The 12,709-nt window shown below is 41.6% G+C and overlaps 1 protein-coding gene across 9 annotated transcripts in view; it reads left to right on the top strand.

Annotated features, from left to right (window-relative positions):
* The window catches only part of LOC117404022 (multiple C2 and transmembrane domain-containing protein 1-like), a 150,701-nt gene that overhangs the window by 52,561 nt on the left and 85,431 nt on the right, over nt 1-12,709 (top strand). For 6 of the 9 annotated variants that reach the window (XM_058986470.1, XM_058986366.1, XM_058986416.1 and 3 more), the window contains exons 3-6: nt 3,434-3,576; nt 5,347-5,426; nt 5,828-5,939; nt 11,111-11,149. In XM_058986470.1, coding sequence (XP_058842453.1) covers nt 3,434-3,576; nt 5,347-5,426; nt 5,828-5,939; nt 11,111-11,149 — 374 coding nt within the window. The remainder of the gene's footprint in view (nt 1-3,433; nt 3,577-5,346; nt 5,427-5,827; nt 5,940-11,110; nt 11,150-12,709) is intronic. The other 3 variants (XM_058986607.1, XM_058986564.1, XM_058986508.1) reach the window with 1 other exon arrangement.

Below are 12,709 nucleotides of genomic sequence, written 5' to 3'. Positions count from 1 at the left end.
CGCGCTGGGGGAGGATCCCCACACCCCCCTGCACCCGCGCTGGGGGAGGACCCCCACACCCCCCTGCACCCGTGCTGGGAGAGGACCCCCATACCTCCCTGCACCCGCACTGGGGGAAGACCCCATACCCTCCTGCACCCGTGCTGGGGGAGGACCCCCACACCCCCCTGCACCCGCGCTGGGGGAGGATCCCCACACCCCCCTGCACCCGCGCTGGGGAGGACCCCCACACCCCACTGCACCCGTGCTGGGAGAGGACCCCCATACCCCCCTGCACCCGCACTGGGGGAAGACCCCATACCCTCCTGCACCCGTGCTGGGGGAGGACCCCCATACCCTCCTGCACCCGCGCTGGGGAGGACCCCCACACCCCCCTGCACCCGCGCTGGGGGAGGACCACCATACCCCCACACCCCCCTGCACCCACCCTGGGGGAGGACCCCCATACCCCTCTGCACCCGCGCTGGGGGAGGACCCCCATACCCCCCTGCCTTCGACTTAGGATTTCTAGCCTCCTATTTTTAAATGAAAATGAAAAGACTGATTTATTAACCTCTCATTTAAAAGGATTCACCTAGAGGATTCTGTGATGCTGCGGCTGGTCCACACATGTGCTTGTTGTGGGGTGGAGTCAGAGGACACTATTGACCGTGTGATCACAGACTGTTCTTTGAGCAACAGCACAAACTAATTTTTGGTCATGTGACCCTGCATTATCCAATTAGGATGTGAGTTGCATTATGAACTGATTATTAAATTATGAATTTCAGCACAGCTGTTTAAATAATGTACCTGTAATTGTAATGTTATTTCCTTTAGTTTGTGTACAGTTATTGTAGGGAGGCTTGCATCTCTTGGGGAAGCACAGAATGGCAATCTTGTGCATGTATAAATGTGTTTCTGCTGATGACATCTATCACACTGAGTTAATTAACAGCACAATTCAAGACTAGATTCTCACAGATATGTACTACAAATTGAAAAATTATTGAAAAAACAACTCAAGGGTCTTCACAAAGCCCAACACAACATGCCTGAGTTGTTTATTTCAGGTTTGGTAGTTATTGTCTTATTACTGCGTGAAAATAGCATGCTAATGCCATTCTAGAGGAAGTAGCTGAGAACCTAGCTCAACACAGGGCAGTGAATCAGTGGATCAATGCAGCTCTTTACTTTATGATTCAGACTGCTGGGAACACACAAAACTCTTAAGCACTATAATATAATAGTGAATACATTTCATGTGATCTTTTCCATGGTCAGCCAGCAGGCTTCTGGTACTGTACGTGCTGTTCCAGAACAGTATGAAAGGTTCAGAGTACATGACAGCAATACAATATGTCTTTATATGGCCATTATGACTGGGGAACAAATTATACACAACAACTGTAAAGTCTCGAAAGCTGAAATACCTGGTATTTTCCCATAGCAGTTTTATCTGTATTATTTCTGTTCTTTTTTCATCTCTCGAGTTTAAGGGCTCGTGTTGATGGAAGGGTTTTCTCAAAGATGGAAAAGCAATGTACGCGTCTGTTGTACGGCATTAATAACTAAGTTCCATTGAGGTAGATTGTGAGGTTGTGTTATATTTGCATGCACCAGTATTTTGAATGTATTCACTTTTACTGTTTCAGTACTTACGGTATGTTGAAATATTGAAATATAATACACCTTCACAACGTGACGTTTTGCTCCCAGTATTTTTACTGTCAAAAACATCATTCTATGTTTATTCAATTCACTACAGATCGGTGTTATTTATATTTTTGAGTATGTAGACTCCAAATCTGTCCAAAGTCACACAATGACATTTCATGCCAGAATTAAGATTGTAAAATTCATAATTTGGATTGTTTTCCTATTAGTTGTAGGATTCATTTCACTTTTATGGTAGATTTCTTGAATCTAATTATACCGATTTTGTTTCTTAGCTCAGCTTCAGTTGTGTTGAAGAGTATATTGGATAAGGGCAAATCAAAACGTGAAGCACCCATAGTGTAACAGTGCGGAGGTGGGGCGCAAGCCAGCGACCACACACACCACAAGCAAGTGTCTTAAACACTGTGTAACAGAAAAGAGCTGATCTCATCTGCAGGCGTGGTTATTCAGCTCCATCTCGTCTCGTCTCATCTCACCGACAGGGCACAGGACCTGCAACGGCAGGGCATCACACAACACTGCCTGTTAAAATAGCTTGAGATTGAAAAAACAACACCATACAGGGCATTAATAACAAAAGATGATTAAAGAAGAAGACTATCTAAATTCCCTTTTTAAGAAGTTCAAGTCATATGGAAATGTATGTTTAAAATGTACAGTATGAATCTCTTCTTTCTCTTCCTCTTCCTCTTCCGTTGATGTCACACTTTCCATGTCTTCCCAAAACACAGCCATATTTTTTTGTATATTAGGTCAGAGCAGCAGTGGGGGAGGAGGGGTATTTTCGTGCTAAATGTAACGCTATAAAGTACTTTTTTTTACCTGGGAAAGGGAATTGACGCTTGGGTATAGATGCACTGGTGTGGCACTGTCCTACTGGCCGTAAAAAAAAAAAAAATTAAAAAAGTGACGCGAAGCGCTGAAGTGTCCAGGCCTTTAGGGTACTAAAAGGCAAGGTGCAAATATAGATACCCCCATACCCTCCTGCACCCGCGCTGGGGGAGGACCCCCATACCCCCCTGCACCCGCGCTGGGGGAGGACCCCCATACCCCCCTGCACCCGCGCTGGGGGAGGACCCCCATACCCCCCTGCACCCGCGCTGGGGGAGGACCCCCATACCCTCCTGCACCCGCGCTGGGGGAGGACCCCCATACCCTCCTGCACCCGCGCTGGGGGAGGACCCCCATACCCCCCTGCACCTGCGCTGGGGGAGGATCCCCATACCCCCCTGCACCCGCGCTAGGGGAGGACCCCCATACCCCTCTGCCCTCTACTTAGGATTTCTAGCCTATTACTTTTAAATGAAAATGAAAAGACTGATTTATTAACCTCTCATTTAAAAGGATTCACCTAGAGGATTCTGTGATGCTGTGGCTGGTCCACACATGTGCTTGTTGTGGGGTGGAGTCAGAGGACACTATTGACTGTGTGATCACAGACTGTTCTCTGGGCAACAGCACAAACTATTTTTTGGTCATGTGACCCTGCATTATCCAATTAGGATGTGAGTTGCATTATGAACTGATTATTAAATTATGAATTTCATCAATCGATAGCAGCAAAGGCTTGGCACTGCCACCTTCAGCCTGTGCCAAAGTAATATGAGCGGGGGAAGCTCTCACCCTGCCACACACACACACTGGCTCTGATCATGTGGCACTGATCATGTTGTCACAGTTCAATAGATGTTAAGGAGAAATAAGGGCTTTACGATGCATCTGTGTTTGCTGCAGTTTACTTTTTTTTTAATTTTTAATTTTCTTTTTTTAACAGGCACAAGTGATCCATATGTCAAGTTTAAAATTTCCGGGAAAGAAGTTTTTAGGAGCAGGACGATACACAAGAACCTCAACCCAGTGTGGGATGAAAAAGCCAGCCTTCTCATTGAAAACCTCAGGGAGCCTGTGTATGTAAAGGTAAGTGAACGTTCAGCAGGCATGTTACTGTGGCACCGCATTGATTAATTGATTATTTTATAGGGGGTGAAGAAGGATGGCGCTGTCTGCAATATATTCTTCAAGTCTATCGGAGAACAGCAGTATAAAATATCAACATTAATGAGAAGGAATGACATACTGTTCTCATAAAGCAGTCCCAAATTACTGGATTTTTGATGTAGCATAACATCCAACTAGATAACGCTAGTAAGTGTCATGTCAAAGTGCAAAACTCATTCAATTAGGAGCTGGAAGACAGGTGTCTTTGACAGGTGTTCAGGATGCCACCAGAAGCGCCTGGTTTGTTTCAGCAGGCTCTATACTTTAATGCACCCATGGGGATGCATATCCCTGGGACAGGGACATTGTCTACTGTAGCACAAAATATGCCATTTTCTGCATTAGGGCTCACCAATCATAAATCAACCACTCACAGTTCCAGATTTGTCAAAATGCCAGTGCATCTTATCCTGTGAGCAGCTGGCAACCCATGCATAGAATATACAGCACAATTCTAAAGTAAGTGATAGCAATTCCTGAGTATGTGCTTTTGACTTCTTGAAGCTAAATGTAGTGTTTCTGGTTTTGTGCAGCCTCGATGCGGTTATAGATTAGTGCTCCTGCACTGTCAGTAATATTTCCAGTGAGGTGACAGCTACGTGTAAGCAATGGCTTACACTATTCAACTCAGGCAATGTCAATCCAATGGGAAGTGAGGCTTGTGGTTAAAGAATGCACTATCAATGTAAGTCAGTGAGGCCTTGTTTACAAGGGGGTCCTGTTAGACAATAAAACCATTACAATACAAGCAACAATAAGTACATGTCAGCAAACCTAGTCAGCAGCCTACAAAAAAACAGCATAAATAAGACACTCCTGTATGTTAATGTGGACTAAAGGAAAAACAACGACAAGATGTTCGAAGCAATACCCAAATACGATCTTTATAGCCAGAAAAGGAGAGATCATTGAGGGAACAGTGATAAGGCCAGCAGTGGAGGATTTAAGTGCGTATCCGTGTGCAGCAGACCTGTCCTGTACACCAATTCTAAATGTCTTTGGGGGTCCATTTAATTGGAATGATATGTGACACAACCCGGTTAAAATATAGCTTTTAGAATATGAAACAATGGATGTTCTGAAATTATTTTGGTTTGCATGTTGCTATTAGAGATCTGTTTGCTTTGCTGTTTTGACAGTTGTGGAGTTATAATGCCACCTTGTGGTCACTTCTAGTAATGTACTAATTTCCCCTGTGTAGTCCTGGTATCCAGGAGATGAGCACGTGCAGTGCAGTATTCATTGATCAATGGAGCCAAATATTAAACATTTATAACTTTAACAGTTATGCAAGCCAAATATAGCCTTAGTGGTCCCATAGTAGTAAGTGTACAGTGTGTGGCTATTTATTTAATATTCAATATTTCTTCACAGGGTTTTTCCATAAACATTTGTTGTACACATACTGTCTTATACACATCTTTTTTAGTTAGTTGAAAAACATTACCACTGTGTTAAAGTTGTAAGTGTGTTTTTAATTCTAAAGTTGAAATGTTTAGGAAATGTTAATCCATTAAGGACAGGCTGCTTTGTATTTTTAACTGGCATCTTCCTGTAATTTTCTCTTTAACTATATTATTATGATAACTTACTCTGATTATGTCACTGTGTCGTTTGTGTGTGTGTGTGTGTGTGTGTGTGCGTGTGTGTGTGTGTCTGTGCGTGCGTGTGCGTGTGCGTGTGTATCAGGTGTTTGATTATGACTTCGGACTGCAAGATGACTTCATGGGATCAGCCTACCTGTACCTCAACACCTTGGGGCAGAAAAGGTAGGTTTGTTTGAATCTTTAATAGTAATTCATTAACCACAGTGTGCAACGTTTTAAAATACTGTATCTAAGATAGAGTGAGTGCGCCATCTGGTGGTCACTGCAGGGAATTGAAAATATTTAACACAGTTTGAAATTGTACATGAAACAGATGGAAATGAACAGGACATCTATCCATGTGTTGAAGATTCGGTTCTACATGCACAACATTCTCTCTGCCCTTTTAAAGAATTCCGTTGTACTCTGAAAAGTGTGGATAATGCTTTAGGGGAACTCTAAAACATTTCAGAGTGCTGTGTTTCCAAGTTAAAGTACATACAAAAGTATATTGAAGCTATTTAATATAGCTATTTAACAGATGGGGCCCCACATATAAGTGATCTGTAATTTTGTGATTGCAGGACAACCGAGGTGACATTAAAATTGAAGGACCCACATCACCCTGATCTCAACCTGGGCACGCTGCTACTATCAGTCACCCTGTCCCCTAAAGAAGGGGACATAAGAGAAGCTGTAAGTCTCCCCTTCAGCCATCAGAGAAGAAGATTCTTACCTGTGTGCATAACATATGCAGAGAACACTGCAGCACTGGGTATCTTGAAAAGGGAAGTACAGAGGATGGGAAAGATAAAGCCTTAATAAGATGGGGTTAGATGAGAATCCTTCAGTAGCTACTAGTGATTACTAGTCATCACCATGTATCTCAGTTCTGTTTGTAATACAAAGAAATACATGGGATTTAAAACAGTGCTTGACTAACAACAAAGAGTTATTTACTGACCTGAGAAGGCAGGTTACATTGCGTTTTGGAAAGGCAGTTACACTTTATTTGAATTGGACACAATGTGGAATTCATAACACCTTCATAAAGGCTACGTACCCGGGCATAACCATGTGAATAATCCTTCCCCTTCACAGTCACTACAAAATAAACGGTTAGCATAACATCTGCACTGCAGTGCTGCAGAATAATACGATTTCATTGATCTCAATAATGACAATGAAAGTACGAGTCGAATAAACACAGTAGAAATGCTGCTTTTTTTAATCACAGTAAAATTGTGTTGTAGCAAGTGTTATGACAATATGTTATGAATATTCGCCTGCATTTTTGTCTGTTTTACATTGTTATGTAACTTTTATGAGGGTGTTATGAATGGTACACTACTGTGCAAATAAAAGGCTATATGCCTGCTCGCTTTCTCAGTGCCACCTTACTGTATGCTGCTTTAACTGGATTGGAGGTGTCAGTGCTGCTCTGTGTGTTTAGAGACCTGGTATGTAAACTGCAGGAAGCTAGTCAATGTGTTTTCCATTCCCAGCTCTATTGAGAGGCTCCTTTAGTGAACACAGGTGTTGAGACATGAGTCGGGTTGTTCAGTGCAGGATGAGCTGAGAATGTTAAAGCTATGTTAAAGAACTGCTTTGTCAGATCATGCTGTAACTCTGCGATCCCGCAGTTCAGGAAACTGATTGGAATACATTTCTTATTGGGGATTCACTGGCAAGGGGACGCAATCCATAATTAGTAACTGAGAGACAATTCATAATAATACTAATACTACTACAAATAATACTAATCGTTTGTGTTATTGTTGTTTTTTAACTTAAGATTTGTAGTACATTAGCTTCAGATTTCATTTTCATATATATATATATATATATATATATATATATATATATATATATATTTAGCTCAAAGAGCCAGCTGCCCAACGTTTCGATATGTTGTACATATCTTTCTCAAGGGAGCCTGTGTTTGAATCAAAACATTGGAGGTATTTATAGGTTTTTGACGGCGTGACAACTACTTGTTATTGTTTACATTTTATATATATATATATATATATAAAATAATAATCTTTGTTTTTATATAGCGCCTTTCACAGTGGTCACCATCACACAATGAATCAGTGGCTGAGCTGGGATTTGAAGCAGGGATCTCCTGGTTAAAGCCCGTTTCTTTAACCACTGATGGTGTTTAAGATGGCCTGACACTATTCTTCAGCTGTGGTTTCCAGTCACAAATATTAAAGGCTAGCTAGATCATCCAGTGTATGCATGTTAAGCTCCAGCACCATCTAGTGAATTTGCTTTTGTATTTCTGGCAAAGTATTAAATGTCAGAGTGAACTGGCATTATTTCTGTTTTTATGTCCTGGTGCCGCTTTGCCTTGATTTTGTTTTTGCACTAAAGCGAGTTTCAACAATTAAAATCTTTTTCTCTAACAGAAAGCAATATACAAAACCCATCGCTGTGAGTCCCTGTGCTGCTCAAACCACCTTGTAGATAACCCCTAAATATCCCTGCGTGGTGCATCACCTGCTTCACCAGAACATGCTACAAATGTATGACTGTGTGAAGTTAATGTGTAAGACAGTTGGGTCACACAGGAGCGAGTTCGGTGTGTCTTTTTGCTTTACAAACGGTTTGACAAGGGAATCTGTACAAGAGATTTAAATGGAAACTATAACAGTTATTACTGGAGTTGTATTGTGCTGTGTACAGGTTTATGCTGTACTGTATGTGAAAAATGACAGCACATTAGTAAACATGTCATGCCATGTGCTGTGTGATTACAAAGATCTGTCAAGTATATACTGTAACAGTATACAGTACTATGAACATGTATTAGAACACCCCGTTGCATCTGTAGTTTTGATTTGTTCTGCATATAAAATCAAACCACTCGAACTGACAATCTTGAAAAATTGTCAAAATAGGCAAATAGGGATTGTCTAATTTAACTGATGCCATTAACAGGCCACACGTGCAATGCATTGAAAGTATTAAGAGAAAAGGAACACGCAGCCACACATGGTAAAATACATGAGACTTTTTAGAAATGGTTTAAGATGCCTAATTAAAGCACAAAGTGGTCTACCTGTGTAGTGATACCATTACAATGCCAAACAAGAGAGAATGAACATCATTAGAGAGCCAAAGCTTGACATGATGCTCATTAAATGACAAATCGCAGGGTGTTCTAAGACGTTTACACACCACTGTACTGCACTCTGTATTCCCATACAGATTTAGACAGCTGTCCTACTAATTTACATTTTATTTTCTGTCTATGTAAAGTACAAAAAAAAGGCAAGCAATAGCATTCATTCAGGTGTTGAACTTCACTGTCATTCACTGTTCCTATAGAACCCTAGAACTCCTGTAGAACCCTAGAACTCCTTTAGAACCCTAGAACTCTCGTAACATTTAATCACCTCCAGACTTTCCTGCAGCCGCACCATACAGACCTGTAGCTGAGCAGGGTTGGGACTGGTGAGTAGCTGGATGGGGGAGCCTCCATGTGAAAGTGATGTTGGTGCATTAGTAGGAGGTAACCTTGCCTCTGAAGCAACGCCCAGTCGTGTTGTTAGTATCAGGGGGCGCAGGGGGCACATACTCTGCAGGGAATGTTAACCTGAGCTCCCTGTGCACCCTCTGGATATTAAATCCCATTGACATCCGGGATACAAATGATTACAGGCCAGTAGCATTCTAGTCTGTCTAAATCCCCCCTAGCCTGCCTAATCGCTTCTCAGTGGATCTGCCCCGCTGCCTCATAGATAACCATTCCTATTGGATTAGTGCTGGGATGAACACAGTTCTGTCACATGCAAGTATTATTTCAAAATGCAAACAATGTAATATCAATACCATACCATCTCTCAGGAGTAAATCGAACCTGGTACCCCATCAGATATACCTTCTAAACGAAGGAGAGAAACACTCTTCTGTGCTGTAGATAATGCTCTATGTATTTCAGAAGTCATGTATGCATCCATTTCCCATGCTTGATATCTGAAAAATTCTGCTATTGAATCAAATACGAACCTTGTCATTTTTGCCACCAAATACATTTCACGTGTTTATTCCAGTATTGAAATATTTGTCCCAGCACTAATACATTTCATGTAGTGACCTAGTTGGATTCTGAGTGGAATCCTGTGTTTGCTCTATGTGTATTAGATCACTGATAGGGTCATACAGTAGTAAAGTGAACCATTATAGTAAGTGTGTAGAAACAATGCTCTGTAGAAAAGTCCACTGGTTAATCCCAACAGAATGCTGCAAAGTCTTGAATTTGTAGCCAGTGAAAGCCCCAATGGTTTTTAAAACAATAATTCATGAGCAATGGAATTTAGGTTTGTGGCTGTTGTTGTGTTTGTTTGATTAGTGAGGTTTTTATTTAGCTCTTCTCCCACCTAGTGGCTGGATATTGTAAAGGCACCTCTCACTAGACTGCATTTATCTGACTCTTGTGCACAGTTTGAACTGGTATTGTGTGTGTGTGTGTGTGTGTGTGATAGTAATCGCTTTATGGTATCAAGAGCTCTGTGTATTTGTCGTTGCATAAACCTCCATAACCTGCATTCTTTTGCACAATCTGAAACTTACACAGGGGCAACACAACAACTTGTTGCGTATTTTGTTTGGTTTTCATTTTGTTTTAACGTTGTCAAGGAATAAACAAGATTAAAAAGAATAAACAAGTTGTGTGATACACTGCCGTTACGGGTTATGTCCCCCGTCGGTGAGATGAGATGAGGTTAAAACCTCTAAAACCAAGACGAACCCGACTCTTTTGCGTAGTGGTTAAGAGGCTTGCTTGCGTTGCGTGGGTTTGCCGGTTCGCGCCCAGTCTCCACCCTGTTACTCTGTGATTTGAGCATAGTGGCTTTACTGACATTGCTGTTCTTTCTAAACGCTGGCCTCCCTCTCTGCAAATAGCTTGAAACATCCCCAAAAGCTTAACTGTGGCGGGGATGTGCATCACTGGCAAGAGGAGATACAGCAGCGGTGGTGCCTGTACATATGTGAGTTCATACATGTGTACGCGCTGCATGTCACACTTTACTGGTGAAATAACCACAGCACAATATCAACGCACAGGGAGTATTCTGTTAATATGACAAGAACAATGTAAATGAAAACGCATTGGTCCAGTAATTTTGTCTTTGTGTTTGAGTAAATTCACTCTGTAGCGCTGAATATGAAAAATAAAGAAAGAGATAAATGACTATTTGTGAAGATACATGGTAAGGACATTCTTTACTTAGTTAATTAAATAGATAGTGGTGTTAGAATCTGGGGAGTATCCTGCCTTTACCTAGGTAGGTACTGTAGGCGTGTAACACATACATTATTAATTCTGTTTAGAGAACTGTTTATCCAGCTAGTTCTGAAAACAGAACCAAAGACTATCTAGATCAATTGCAAACATCACAAAAGCTTCCAAAACAAACAGTGAAACAAACAAAAAGCATATAATGACGATGTGACTTGGTCTACAAAAACAAACAAAAAACAGATTACTGTAAAACAAGAAATATGTGCAACAAAAATCACAGACATTGTGGCATATCTGTTGACTTATTGACTTGATTGGTGTAAATAAAAAACAAAAAATGAGTATTGAAAGTGGTCTTAATCTCTTCCAAACAGTATTAAATTAGTACCGTCTTCATTTTCAGAAGTTCAGTACAGATGTGGAATAAAATGCATGTTTGATTAAAGGTACATATATATGCTACTGTATATATGCTGTTGTTACTAACACTTATTTTGCAGAATTGCACCCTTCGCTTCCTAGAAGTGGAACCCTGCTTTCCCTAAGCTGCCTTGCCTCCCATCGATCCACACCCCATGTAAAGGGTGATTAAACTGCTTTATTTCATTTACAGACCATGCTTTTGAGAAGGAGTTGGAAAAGATCAAGTAAGGTAATTAACAGCATGTGGTCATCCCAGTGCTCTCTGAAAAAGAATGGAATGCACTTGTGTTCTGTTTCAGTTTGAAATGCCAGTGGTCTCTGTCTGAAAGAGAATGGAATGCACTTGTGTTCTGTTTCAGTTTGAAATGCCAGTGCTCCCTGTCTGAAAGAGAATGGAATGCACTTGTGTTCTGTTTCAGTTTGAAATGCCAGTGCTCCCTGTCTGAAAGAGAATGGAATGCACTTGTGTTCTGTTTCAGTTTGAAATGCCAGTGCTCCCTGTCTGAAAGAGAATGGAATGCACTTGTGTTCTGTTTCAGTTTGAAATGCCAGTGCTCCTTGTCTGAAAGAGAATGGAATGCACTTGTGTTCTGTTTCAGTTTGAAATGCATCATCTTTTCTTTATTTCCAAGCTGCAATGTAATTGACTACCATTGTAAACAGCATAGAGCCCCGGGATTGTATTGTTGTATGTGCTAAACAACAGTATGACCTGGAAGTCACTCTCTGCATTGCATGTTCAGTGGCTTACGTAGTGCAGCTTTCACACTACAGCAAGAACACGAGTCATGCTTCATGCTGGGTCTTCATTGGCTTTCATCACCATACCTCTCAACATTCAGACAGGTTCATCAGAGCATGGGTCTTGCATCAGCCTGCCACTCAGTGTATTGCAGTGCATTCACCAATGGTCCATGGGCCTTCTAGATGCCTGTGACAGGGACAGTTTTCAAGTACGCTTTGTCGTGCCTCCTGCTCATTTTTTACCTCAGTACTAGTTCAGAAGTATGCTTTGTCGTGCCTCATGCTCATTTTTGACTGCAGTGATAGTTCAGAAGTATGCTTTGTCGTGCCTCGTGCTCATTTTTGACTGCAGTGATAGTTCAGAAGTATGCTTTGTCGTGCCTCCTGCTCATTTTTTACCTCAGTACTAGTTCAGAAGTATGCTTTGTCGTGCCTCGTGCTCATTTTTGACCTCAGTAATAGTTCAGAAGTATGCTTTGTCGTGCCTCGTGCTCATTTTTGACCGCAGTGATAGTTCAGAAGTTTGCTTTGTCGTGCCTCGTGCTCATTTTTGACCTCAGTAATAGTTCAGAAGTTTGCTTTGTCGTGCCTCGTGCTCATTTTTGACTGCAGTGATAGTTCAGAAGTATGCTTTGTCGTGCCTCCTGCTCATTTTTTACCTCAGTACTAGTTCAGAAGTATGCTTTGTCGTGCCTCGTGCTCATTTTTGACCTCAGTAATAGTTCAGAAGTATGCTTTGTCATGCCTCGTGCTCATTTTTGACCGCAGTGATAGTTCAGAAGTTTGCTTTGTCGTGCCTCGTGCTCATTTTTGACCGCAGTGATAGTTCAGAAGTTTGCTTTGTCGTGCCTCGTGCTCATTTTTGACTGCAGTGATAGTTCAGAAGTTTGCTTTGTCGTGCCTCGTGCTCATTTTTGACTGCAGTAATAGTTCAGAAGTTTGCTTTGTCGTGCCTCGTGCTCATTTTTGACTGCAGTGATAGTTCAGAAGTATGCTTTGTTGTGCCTCGTGCTCATTTTTGACTGCAGTGATAGTTCAGAAGTAT

This window comes from Acipenser ruthenus, chromosome 1 (genome assembly GCF_902713425.1).
Source record: "Acipenser ruthenus chromosome 1, fAciRut3.2 maternal haplotype, whole genome shotgun sequence".
Classification (NCBI taxonomy): domain Eukaryota; kingdom Metazoa; phylum Chordata; class Actinopteri; order Acipenseriformes; family Acipenseridae; genus Acipenser; species Acipenser ruthenus.
This window is presented reverse-complemented; position numbering and strand designations above follow the sequence as displayed.